Raw genomic sequence first — 13,900 nt, forward strand, 5'->3', positions numbered from 1 at the left:
TCATTGACGTCATACAGGAAATACATCGTCGGGAGCCAGGCCAGGCAAGCCGCAGGGGTGTGTAGGCAAAATAACTACATGGGAATGAGAAGAATAAACAAAACGATGATTCAGGTGAGACCAACAATTGCCGTGGACAAATATTAAATAAGAATCATGAATATAAATCATGCAATAGAGAAACCAGTAAACCATTGTACTGTACATGTAAATGGTGGCGTGATGGTGCGACTGCCAACCATCATAGCTAGTTAGCGTTAGCTATCTGCGGTTAGCTAATTGTTGCAATAAAGTCTATCCAACCATCGATACTCTCCTTGCGGCGTTGTACTTGTATTCACTTATTGCAGTCTGTGTGTCTGTCTGCACCCCACCATAGCCCTGGATCACTCGGGTATGAACTGGATGTGCCATGCAGAGAAGACACAGCAGCAACACGGATGGCATGCCCTCTGAAAGGTTTGAGTTCACGTCCTAGGACACAGGCATTTGCAGGTTCATCATCACAACCTGAAATTGTGCACTAAAGAGGATTGAATATATATATTTATATAACTGGTTAACTGCGGGAGCCAAATCCATTGAAAGGCAATGCAAGAAATAAACAATAGACAACAGTCTTTGAACCGTCAAAAGATGCAGCTGATCCTCTCTCTGCTCTCCAGGAGCCGTAGCCAAACCCTTGGATCAGAAAGCAGCCTGGACGAAGGAGGTGTGTTTGACTGCCTGAAACCCGACTCGCCCACCTCCCCCCAGCAGCTCTTCTCCGGCCTGGTTGGGGTCGGGGTTCCCTCGGGATCTGGTGTGCCCTCCGCAAACTTCCAGGCGGCTGGTCTTGTTCTGGGGACTCCTCCAGACGTCTTCATCCAGATGACTGCCTCCTCCAGGGAGGAAGGGGGGCCACACCGCTCTGAGTGTGGGCCCTACCTCCCCCGCCCGCCCCCGCACCATCATCACAACCACCACCACTTCCACCAGCCACTACAGCACCGTACATCCGGAGAGAGGCATGGGAACAGGGAGGAGGCCTCGGAAGACCCCTCTACACCGGCCCCGGCCTTGTCGGAGCTGAAGCCTGTAGTCACCTGGCTACAGAGGGGTTCCCGTTCATCCTAATCCTCCTGGCTAAAGTGTGTTTTCAGCACAAGCTCGGTAAGACTGGTTTTAGATTGCAATAAAAAAAATGACTCTTACACGTGTGTAGTAATACCAATACTACACTGATATACTACACTGAAATAAATACTATACTGATAAATACCTCACTGATATAAATACTATACAGATATACTAGACTGATATAAAGACTACACTAATGACAATGTTTTTGTTAGTAGTTGCTTGGTAATTGTATAGTATTGGAGTCGGTTGTTTTGTGGAATAAGTAGAATAAGGAACATTTGGAAACTTTGGACGTGTCAGATACTGTGTGTGACTGACTGGTAACTCTTTTGTTTCTCTCTTGTAGGTATTGCTGTCTGTATTGGGATGGCCAGCACGTTTGCCTTCGCCAATTCATCATTCAAGCACCAGGTGTCACTACGGGTAATTTTCACCTTTTGTACAACTTTGATATGAGAGCATAACTCTAATACTTTTTATAAACATTATATTTGAGTGTTATCGATCTATGTAAATAGCTAGCCCGAGAGAAAGTGAGAATATGCGTACATTGGTGATTAGTAAAGTATTTGATTATATACTATTTGTCTGTGCGTATCAGGAGGAGAGGTCTGTGGTTGTAGCTCTCTGGATGATCATGTTCCTATCTGGAAACATAGTGTATCTCTACTACACATTCAGTGCTGAGGAGCTGTACAACAGGTAGGGTAAAACCATGTCTTGTGGTTCTTTCTTATGTTATTGCACTGAAACCTTACATTGCACTGAAGACCGTACATTGCACTAAAAACCCAACATTGTCAACCACCCAATATTTAGGCCTAATGGTTTACAGTTGGCTGACATTGATATTCACCTCTTTGATATTATTTTCTTTTTCATCAATCTGTATACAGTATGACTGTGGTAATTTTTTCATTCAGTTTTGTCCTTTTTGTTGTTGTAATATGATTTTCATTGTCTTTAGGTTATGTTACCATGTGCCTTCTTGTCCTGTGAGTATTGATTTTCGTTTATCATTTCACCTGTTTTCACATTTTGTTTTGGTCCTCCACATTTTTAATCATTTTGTTAATTTTTGTTATTGTCTTCTGTTGATCCATGAATGTGTCCCTTGTAACCATTAGAGACTAGACCAGACATAAGGTATCACATCCATCCACAATCAAACCTCAACCTGTAAAGTACTGAAATCTGTCTCATCTCTGCCCCCCCCCCCCCCAAAAAAAAAAATCAGTCTGATGTTTGCAAAGCCCAACATAAACAGCTTTGACTTCTTTGATCTAATCTGGGCGGTGGGGATCACCGACTTTGTTCTCAAGTACTTTACAATCGGCCTGAAGTGCTTCATCCTGTTTCTACCCAAGATCCTCCTGGCCTTCAAATCCAGGGTAAGAGCCTGTGCTAGTGTGTTTTTATATTCATCAAAGTTTTTACTGTTTTCCTCAGGGTTACAGCTAGTGTGTGTTTTATATTCATTAAAGTTTCCCTCATGTCCTTGGGGTCACAGTGTGGGAGTGTGTGTATTGATGTCTTATCCACATGACAGTTTTGCTTATAATAACCTGTGGTCACAGAAAGTGTGTGTCTGTGATTGTGTATCTGTATGTGTTCTATCAGTGTGCAGGTTTTGCACCTGGGGCTCACAGTATGTTTTGACAAGTGATTTATACCTACACTAGATGACTGATAGGGGGCGCTGTGTTGAGGCCACCGTGCCTCCATATTGGCATTCCTATACCGTTATAAAAAATATTCTGGAATCTATAGAAATGCATTTATTAATGTCTATTTGTTTTTGCCACATTTATTCTATTACAGACACCTTAATGCATACTTTTAAATTACATGTGAGCTAAACATATATTTTTTAAATATATAAAAATGTTTGCTTAAACTATATATTTTTGAGGTTTCTAATGCCACTGGCCCCACAACAACAACAACAAATATTAAATACATGTCATTTTGACCATGAAACATTTAATTGAAATACTGTAGAATTCCATTAATTCCTATGGACGGCTGCTCCTACTGGGGAGTGCCACAATTGCTGACTGGTGGCTTCAAAGCCTCTCGATGGCCAATACATAAAATCAGCAATCCAGGGTTTATATACATCATTGGTTTTGACTCGGCTAATAAACAGCCCAATCGGAGAATTAGGCGGCTGCCACTGAGCTCATTCATCCTGGGGGACTGCAGGGGTGAGGTCATCACTCCCTTGGGCTGGACCATTACTGTGGTGTGTGTGTGTGCTCCCACTACACCTCACTTTCGGCTGCTGGGGAAGCCCACGCCACGCAATCACTAAACCGACCGACCGACCAACCCCCTCCTCAGCCACCATCCTCTGCCCCCCCCCCCTTACAGAAAAAGACACGCCAGACTCATGTACATTGATTTATTATTTGATTTAGTTTGCTCTGCTGTTTCTTCAACATTGCTCCCTGGCTGGCTACATTGTTGGCACTGTCAGTGCACTCCACTCCGGGGAAATGTATTTTCTAGTATCCATGCATCCACTTGAAGCAAGATTTAATGAAAACATGTTTTTAGCAGCTGAGGGGGATAACTCATAACAGTGGCGTACCCGAACTGCTGGTTAGGTTTTGATTGGTAGTCTGAGAGGTCAGCGTCACTAATGAAAAAAACCCAGCAGGAAGTCCCAGAATGTGTTGGAACTGCTGCCATGGCTCAAAGTTTCTGGCTGGAGTCCAGTTTTTGTTTGACACATCCAGTGTGTGTGTGGGGGGGGGGTACAACAATGAGGAAAGATGAATTTCCTGCTTGCGGAGGTCTCCCACCCTCAGTGTCTCTGCTACAGGGTTTCCAACCCAGAGTGATTAATCTCTGTCAAGTGATATCCACATAACCATTATACATACTGTGATGCCACTGGGAATCCATTTCCTGTTAGTATTAGCCTTCTGTTTTTGAAACCCCCCCCCCCCCCCCACTCCTCCCACACACACAGCAACAACAGGAACTTTTTATTTTTGAAGAGTACTGTCGCCTTGTCCTCCTGGCTTCCCCTGTGGCATCCATTGGAGAGCGAGGAGGAGTGGCCTCTTAAAGAAAAGATGGCTGCCCCCGCAGGTTGACTTGCCTAGGGCTGAACTGTGTGGGTAGCAGGTGAAGAGAGCCGAGTAGCTGCCAGTTTCTCTTGCAGTGTGGGGAAATTGCCTTTACTGCTGTGAAGCTGCAGCCTGCAGAGCCCTCGCTGGTGGCCATGCTTAGGCTGGAGCTTGTTGCTTGCAGTGTGCTGCTGCTCAACAGATAGGACTAGAGCTAGCCTTATATGTGCTGCTTTTTGGCCGTTTACTTAACTTAATGAAAAACTGACTCTATATTGAGAAAATATACACTTGTCTTTGAAGATTAAAATTAGTTTGTGATGAAACCTCTTTTTTTCTGTATTTCTCTTTTTCACACCATCTCAAACCACAGACATTGTTCAGATGAAACATAAAACATGTATTACATGCATTTCCAATATCTTATCAGTGTCCTCCATGTGTGTGTATGTCGCAGGGTAAGTTCTACCTGGTGATAGAGGAGCTGAGTCAGTTGTTCAGGGCCTTAGTGCCCATCCAGCTGTGGTACAAGTACATCATGGGAGAGGACCCGTCCACCAGCTACTTCCTAGGAGCCATGCTCATTATCAGCTACAGCCTCTGCAAGGTAACGTAGCGCTAATATAACTCACCCACACCCTCTACAAGGTAACGTATAGCTAATATAACTCACCCACAGCCTCTACAAGGTAACGTAGAGCTAATATAACTCACCCACACCCTCGACAAGGTAACGTAGAGCTAATATAACTCACCCACACCCTCTACAAGGTAACGTAGCGCTAATATAACTCACCCACAGCCTCTACAAGGTAACGTAGCGCTAATATAACTCACCCACACCCTCTACAAGGTAACGTATAGCTAATATAACTCTCACTCAGCCTCTACAAGGTAACGTATAGCTAATATAACTCACCCACAGCCTCTACAAGGTAACGTAGCGCTAATATAACTCACCCACAGCCTCTACAAGGTAACGTAGCGCTAATATAACACACCCATAGCCGCTACAAGGTAACGTATAGCTAATATAACTCACCCACAGCTGCTACAAGGTAACGTATAGCTAATATAACTCACCCACAGCCTCGACAAGGTAACGTAGCGCTAATATAACTCACCCACAGCCTCTACAAGGTAACGTAGCGCTAATATAACTCACCCACAGCCTCTACAAGGTAACGTAGCGCTAATATAACTCACCCACAGCCTCTACAAGGTAACGTAGCGCTAATATAACTCACCCACAGCCTCTACAAGGTAACGTAGCGCTAATATAACTCACCCACAGCCTCTACAAGGTAACGTAAATATAACTCACCCACAGCCTCTACAAGGTAACGTAGCGCTAATATAACTCACCCACAGCCTCTACAAGGTAACGTAGCGCTAATATAACTCACCCACAGCCTCTACAAGGTAACGTATAGCTAATATAACTCACCCACAGCCTCTACAAGGTAACGTAGAGCTAATATAACTCACCCACAGCCGCTACAAGGTAACGTAGCGCTAATATAACTCACCCACAGCCTCTGCAAGGTAACGTAGAGCTAATATAACTCACCCACAGCCTCTACAAGGTAACGTAGCGCTGATATAACTCACCCACAGCCTCTGCAAGGTAACGTAGCGCTAATATAACTCACCCACAGCCTCTACAAGGTAACGTAGCGCTAATATAACTCACCCACAGCCTCTACAAGGTAACGTAGCGCTAATATAACTCACCCACAGCCGCTACAAGGTAACGTAGCGCTAATATAACTCACCCACAGCCTCTGCAAGGTAACGTAGAGCTAATATAACTCACCCACAGCCTCTGCGAGGTAACGTAGCGCTAATATTACTCACCCACAGCCTCTACAAGGTAACGTAGCGCTAATATAACTCACCCACAGCCTCTGCAAGGTAACGTAGAGCTAATATAACTCACCCACAGCCTCTACAAGGTAACGTAGCGCTGATATAACTCACCCACAGCCTCTGCAAGGTAACGTAGCGCTAATATAACTCACCCACAGCCTCTACAAGGTAACGTAGCGCTAATATAACTCACCCACAGCCTCTGCAAGGTAACGTATAGCTAATATAACTCACCCACAGCCTCTGCAAGGTAACGTAGCGCTAATATAACTCACCCACAGCCTCTGCAAGGTAACGTAGCGCTAATATAACTCTCACTCAGCCTCTACAAGGTAACGTAGCGCTAATATAACTCTCACTCAGCCTCTACAAGGTAACCTCTCACCCACAGCCGCTACAGGGTAACGTAGCGCAAATATAACTCACCCACAGCCTCTGCAAGGTAACGTAGCTAATATAACTCACCCACAGCCTCTACAAGGTAACGTAGCGCTGATATAACTCACCCACAGCCTCTGCAAGGTAACGTAGCGCTAATATAACTCACCCACAGCCTCTACAAGGTAACGTAGCGCTAATATAACTCACCCACAGCCTCTGCAAGGTAACGTATAGCTAATATAACTCACCCACAGCCTCTGCAAGGTAACGTATAGCTAATATAACTCACCCACAGCCTCTGCAAGGTAACGTAGCGCTAATATAACTCTCACTCAGCCTCTACAAGGTAACGTAGCGCTAATATAACTCTCACTCAGCCTCTACAAGGTAACGTAGCGCTAATATAACTCACCCACAGCCGCTACAGGGTAACGTAGCGCAAATATAACTCACCCACAGCCTCTACAAGGTAACGTAGAGCTAATATAACTCACCCACAGCCTCTACAAGGTAACGTAGCGCTAATATAACTCACCCACAGCCGCTACAAGGTAACGTAGCGCTAAAATAACTCACACTCCTTTATGTGTCCTTTATGTGTTATATTCAATGTTGTTGGAGTAGCCTGTTCAATGGAGTCATATTCAGTTATAGTCAACTCTGTATATTTAATGGAGTTGTTGGTATTGTGATTGCTAAATGTGGGTGGGTGGGGGTAGTGTATGTGCAAGAAATGCATGATAAATAGGCTAAAGCATGAAGACATCATGGGTGGCAACAGCTTTGAAAGTATTATGGGTTGAGATGAGACACTGGAGAAATGTAATTGTTCATAGATGTGTGTCCTCAGAAGTTTGCAAAATGGGACAGGACACTGCACCTCACTGAGTGGTTAAAGAATAGAACATTTCATTCCGTTAAGAATAGAAAAGGAACCAAAATATATTGACCTAGTAGAGAATTGTGTTAGTTAGAAAGAACGTCATAAGTTAGAATTTTGTAATGTTTTCAGGATAATATTCAGTGGTCACCAACCCTGTTCCTGGAAAGCTGGAGGTGCAGGTTTTTTTTCCATCCCTGCACTAATGCACCCGATTCTAGATAGAGCCTCGACTGTTTGTGTTTATCTTTCAGTCGTTTGACCTCTGTGGACGAGTATCAGCCATACGCAAGGCCATGGCAATTCTCTGCAGTTCTCAGGTGAGAAAGTATTACTTTTTGTAAATACAAGTATCTGGGTCAATTGGCAGCCCACTTCCCTATCCTATAGCCATTGAAGTAATATTTCTAAAGTAGTACACCTTCAACTGTCAACTGGTTGTGCCTGATCTTGCACTCTGATTGAGTTATATTACTACATATACATTATTAGAATGCACAACATATACAGTGGGACAAAAAAGTATTTAGTCAGCCACCAATTGTGCAAGTTCTCCCACTTAAAATGATGAGAGAGGCCTGTAATTTTCAAATTTTCAAATGGCACATCGACCGATTTTTCACCTATTCGGCTCAGGGATTCGAAACCAGCAAACGTTTGGTTATCGGCAGCCTTTCGGTTAACCGCTAGCCTACCTGCCTTTGTCTCTTTGTGACCACCGAGTTGCTGCTCTATCACCCACAGAGTTATGGTGTGAGAGCCAGCAGCCAGCAGTGCAGTGAAGCCGGAGACGTGTGTGCTATTTGTCAGGGCGACTTCAGAGACCCCATCGTTCTTCTCTGTCAGGTGAGGGGACATATATGAACCCATGGCCCTGTCTCTAGCTACTATCCTCACTAGTATGTTATTCACTGCTAAGAGTTCTATGTTACATTTGTGTCAGGTTGTCATTTTTTACCAACAGCTGATTGTGTGATATTGTGGGCAATCTGTGGTGTAGACAGTAAGTAGAGTAGTGTCATGTCATGGGTGAAGGAGTGCATGTAACGTTAAACTTAATTTTGTCTGTCTGTCTCTCTCCCCTATAGCATGTGTTCTGTGAGGAGTGCCTGTGTCTATGGTTCGACCGTGAGCGAACGTGCCCCCTGTGTCGATCTGCGGTCATAGAGACCCTGCACTGCTGGAAGGACGGCACCACCTCTGCCCACGTCCAGATCTACTAGTGATTGATGGCCAGATGCCCACCAGACACTGGGGGGCACTATGGAGTCCAATTTAGTATGCCATTAATGTATCAAGTCAGTTACTATACCTTCTCTACACCGCTGTCACGATCCCTATCACACTGCTTGTCTAAATTTGGCTTCAGCCATGTCTTGCAAAGAAATAGAATATTAACTTATCTCAGTGTGACCCAGCACCATGTGGTATGGGTTAGTATTCTGGCAAAGGGTACCTATAGTAGTATCTCAGTGCAACAATTGCTTGTTTGCTCATGTATTTAGTTTAATTAAGTTACTTATGCATTTCACCTGATTTGTAGTGTAGATTCAGCTTATGTTCAATGACATTATTCAAAATACAAAAACTTTATAGAAAAAGTCACAGGTTCTGTTGTCTTTCATTGTGTATCAGACTTTCCAATTAAACCATGATTTATGCAGTATTGTTCAACATTTATTGAATGTTTTATGTTATCACGATATTGCTCATTGTATAATAATGATAGCATGAATGCATTTTTACTTTTCAAACTTTTATTATCTAGATTGAGCACTGAATTCACAATGTAATACATATTTAAATAGCATGTAAAGAACACATTCTTTATAAAAGACACAGATTCAGCACTGCAATTGAAAACTACAGTTTTTGTGATATATAAAAACAGCTTATGACTGTAAACATAAATAGCATGCCCTTATATTTGCACAGGGTTTCTTGCACGGTTTCATTAACATTATCTGCATGAACACTGCTACAAAATGCTGAGCCCCCAAGACATATATTCCCCTTTCTTCAGTCATCAATATTTGATACAGCCCACAGCATTATTCTCCTAATAAAAATGACTATAGAAACCAAAAAAACGGTAGGAAAAAAATCGTATCAAAATGGATTTTCATCTGTAGTGATGGTAGAGCCCAGACTTTACATGGTCTATAATTATTACAGAAGCTTATCTAACAAGTACAGTGCAATTGTTCCACTGAGCACCAAGAATGCCCATCACAAGAGACAATGCGCCTAAAAGTAGGCTGCACACGTTCTTAAATGTAGGTTTTTGCATACCAATAGGATATTTCAGTTAGGTAATTGACATCGTATATAGTGCATCGATAATTCAAGTGTAAATTCATCAACGTATGACAGTTGCGTGGGCAATATAAGTACGTTTTTCCTTTGGTAACCGTCAGGGGAGAATGACATCACCTTTCATTACTCGGAAGAACCGCCAGACATTGAGAGTGATGATAAAAGTTACGTCAATTCATATCTGAATACAAATGAATTCAAAGCAATGAGTCAACTGATCTAATAAATGGGGGAAAAGCGTACCGATAAATGTATTCACGCAGTACTGTATCTTAGACCCACATGTCCTAAAGTATTATTTGAATTGAAAATGTTACTCAATCTCTGTGACATAATGTTATGTCACATGAATTCAGAAGCACAACATTTTCCTTAGCCAACATGAAGTACAAATAATATATGTCCTTTGATTTTGGTCAGATTCCTTATTTTTCAAATCCCTGTTCCTAACAGTCTTGCTGCATGTGTGGCATGTTTATCATGATGACATGTCAGTGTGCACGCTGGACCTCGGCGCTCTGGGGCTGACTGGCTGGCATCCATTTTCTCAGTGCAAATATTCTGACAGCTTTCTCTCCTCTTCGGGATCATCTAAAATGGATAAATAAATTCAAACGTTAGTGCATTATAAACATTTAGTTCATATTTAGATTTTTTTCACAATCTTTGAATAGTCCAACATAGTTTTGCTTATGAATAACTAAATTATACATACTCAAATTGTAAATAAACTACAGCTTACACCAACTACAGTTACATATTTATAACCGCAATTTACTTGCTGAACATTGTTGGGGAAAGTTGACAATCAACCGTCTATACTCGCAACCAAGTTTGTTTGCTTTACTCATATGCTGCGTTCAAAGCAACTCGAAACTGGGAACTCGGAAATCTTCGACTTCAGACTTCAGTGAGTTCAAAACAACTGGGAACTTGGACAACAACGAGCTCCGACTGAGAAAAATAAATTTGAACGGTCATTCAACTTGGAATTCGAACTCGGGACTCTTCCTAATGCTCCGACTTTCCGACCAAAAGATTACCGACGTCATGATTTGACCTCGTATTTTTCCGAGTTCCCAGTTGTTTTGAACTTGGCAATAGTGATGACGCGTACCTGTGAAGCTTACCGGTTGCTGGTTTTGCCTTTGCAGTGTCTCGCACCTACAGGTGTCGCTTTCTGATAAAGAGCATGAGGACGGTGATTTGTATTGCTGTGCATACAAAACGTTTAAAGTAGACTTTTCTATTAAACTCCAGTTTATCGTAATATCTGTTGTTTCGAAAGCCAACCGTCCAGGTTTTATCCATCTCGTCCCCGATCCTCCGGAGGCGGGAGGCGAGCGACTGGGTCCCGGAGCATGGTGAGGGTCCTTGGGCACATACAATCGAGTCACCGGGTAGAGGCAGAGGCTGGTCTATCGGGAGCCAGCACATGTTCTCAAAAAAATCTATTTATATTTATTATCTGTCCTTGTCCCCTCCTCTTATCCACTCATCGGTAATATGATCCTCTTTACTGTACGGATCAGATCTGGACTGTGTTGTTTCGCTCTCTCTCTTTCTTATATTATTCATGATTAAAGAGTCACATGGTGTGAGGGGTTTACATCATATTCTCCCAAAAGAGAGAGGTAATCATTAACTCTTAAAAACCCGTCGTCTCATTTTATCCGCATAGGCTTTTGTTTGATATAATGGTCAAAGAGAGGTCTAGTTGAATAATCATAGGATTTAAAATAATAAGTATAATACAGTTGAGAGGACTGTACCTAGAAAGTATACCATCGGGATCATAAACTTTTTTCTTTAGTAATTGTGTATTTTCATTTAAACGTTATTCATTGTACACGTTATTCTTTGTTGAAATTAAAATATGAAACAATCCACTATTACAGACCGATGCGCCCATAATAAACTGAGGAATTACATTTTGTGGAACTAATCTGATAGCAAAGTCTCTAGTCGGACAGGTTTTGGTACAGGACTTCACTGTTTTTTGTTTTGGTGAGGACTAGCTACAAAAATGTTAACCCTGCCGCTTTGTTATTTTGTCTATAAATAACAAGTTAAAGATATATGTTGTTGTAAAAATGGTAGAAAATATGGCAGCGTTTACAGAGCGTTGGAATCAAGAACTGACAAACAACATACCCGCACATTGACTCGGTACCGGTACCCCTGTATATAGACTCGTTATTGTTATTTTATTGTGTTACTTTTTTCCTTCCGTTTTCATATATATTTTTTGCAAATAATTTCTTACTTACTTTTAAAAACAGTTATGCATTGTTGGTTAAGGGCTTGTACAGTATTGGCCAAAAGTTTTGAGAATGACACAAATATTAATTTTCACAGTCTGCTGCCTCAGTTTGTATGATGGCAATTTGCATATACTCCAGAATGTTATGAAGAGTGATCAGATGGATTGCAATTAATTGCAAAGTCCCTCTTTGCCATGCAAATGAACTGAATCACCAAAAAACATTTCCACTGCATTTCAGCCCTGCCACAAAAGGACCAGCTGACATCATGTCAGTGATTCTCTCGTTAACACAGGTATGAGTGTTGACGAGGACAAGGCTGGAGATCACTTTGTCATGCTGATTGAGTTTGAATAACAGACTGGAAGCTTCAAAAGGAGGGTGGTGCTTGGAATCCTTGTTCTTCCTCTGTCAACCAAGGTTACCTGCAATGAAAAACGTGCCGTCATCACTGCTTTGCACAAAAAGGGCTTCACAGGCAAGGATATTGCTGCCAGTAAGATTGCACCTAAATCAACCATTTTTCGGATCATCAAGAACTTCAAGGAGAGCAGTTCAATTGTTGTGAAGAAGGCTTCAGGGCGCCCAACAAAGTCCAGCAAGCGCCAGGACCGTCTCCTAAAGTTGATTCAGCTGCGGGATCGGGGCACCACCAGTACAGAATTTGCTCAGGAATGGCAGCAGGCAGGTGTGAGTGCATCTGCACACACAGTGAGGCAAAGACTTTTGGAGGATGGCCTGGTGTCAAGAAGGGCAACAAAGAAGCCACTTCTCTCCAGGAAAAACATCAGGGACAGACTGATATTCTGCAAAAGGCACAGGGATTGGACTGCTGAGGACTGGGGTAAAGTCATTTTCTCTGATGAATCCCCTTTCCGATTGTTTGGGGAATTCGGAAAAAAGCTTGTCCAGAGAAGACAAGGTGGGCGCTACCATCAGTCCTGTGTCATGCCAACAGTAAAGCATCCTGAGACCATTCATGTGTGGGGTTGCTTCTCAGCCAAGGGAGTGGGCTCACTCACAATTTTACCTAAGAACACAGCCATGAATAAAGAATGGTACCAATACATCCTCCGAGAGCAACTTCTCCCATCCAGGAACAGTTTGGTGACGAACAATGCCTTTTCCAGCATGATGGAGCACCTTGCTATAAGGCAAAAGTGATAGCTAAGTGGCTCGGGGAACAAAATATTGATGTTTTGGGTCCATGGCCAGGAAACTCCCCAGACCTTAATCCCATGGAGAACTTGTGGTCAATCCTCAAGAGGCAGGTGGACAAACAAAACCCCACAAATTCTGACAAACTCCAAGCATTGATTATGCAAGAATGGGCTGCCATCAGTAAGGATGTGGCCCAGAAGTTAATTGACAGCATGCCATGGCAGATTACAGAGGTCTTGAAAAATACTGTAATTGTCAATAAAATGTAATTGTCAATAAAAGTCTTTGACACTTATGAAATGCTTGTAATTGTACTTCAGTATTCCATTGTAACATCTGACAAAAATATCTAAAGACACTGAAGCAAAAAACTTTGTGGAAATTCATATCTGTGTCATTCTCAAAACTTTTGGCCACGACTTGTTGTATTCGGTGCATGTGACAAATACAATTTGATTTTATATAAACGACGAGCAACCGAACTCCAATGGTGACTTTCTTGGCCAACCAAGTCGGGAGGACTCTAAAAATAAGATGTTTTGTGAAAACGTTAGTGGACCAGAAAGGAGACAGAAGCATGTGTCATCTGCAACTTTACAGGGCAACAGTGAACGAGAAGAGGACCAACCACAATGTATCGATAGCCCGAGGGCTTGCTTGGTGGAAGGACCAGTCCCTTGTTGGAGAGGATTCAAGAGGAGAGGATACGAAGGAAGAGACAATACCACAGTGTGAAAGTTACCAAGGGAAACAAATTGGTGGATCAATTTATTCAAGACCTGGTAAGATGATGTCGAGGATGATCATGACAATTCCACCAGTAGAGGTAG

General features: G+C 42.5%; 1 protein-coding gene and 1 pseudogene across 1 annotated transcript; both read left to right on the forward strand.

The window, feature by feature from the left end:
• The first annotated feature begins 5 nt into the window (after positions 1-5).
• On the forward strand, positions 6-9,005 carry LOC135513799 (E3 ubiquitin-protein ligase RNFT2-like). Its single transcript, XM_064936733.1, is given in 11 exon segments — positions 6-114; positions 380-459; positions 666-1,099; positions 1,102-1,152; positions 1,469-1,545; positions 1,724-1,824; positions 2,360-2,513; positions 4,657-4,806; positions 7,584-7,649; positions 8,074-8,175; positions 8,418-9,005. Coding segments are annotated over 10 exon segments (1,317 nt in total). The 5' UTR covers positions 6-114; positions 380-412; the 3' UTR covers positions 8,553-9,005.
• A 2,628-nt stretch (positions 9,006-11,633) lies between these two features.
• Positions 11,634-13,900, forward strand: part of LOC135513470 (F-box/WD repeat-containing protein 8-like) — a 36,229-nt pseudogene continuing 33,962 nt past the window's right edge.

This window comes from Oncorhynchus masou, chromosome 25 (genome assembly GCF_036934945.1).
Source record: "Oncorhynchus masou masou isolate Uvic2021 chromosome 25, UVic_Omas_1.1, whole genome shotgun sequence".
Classification (NCBI taxonomy): Eukaryota; Metazoa; Chordata; class Actinopteri; order Salmoniformes; family Salmonidae; genus Oncorhynchus; species Oncorhynchus masou.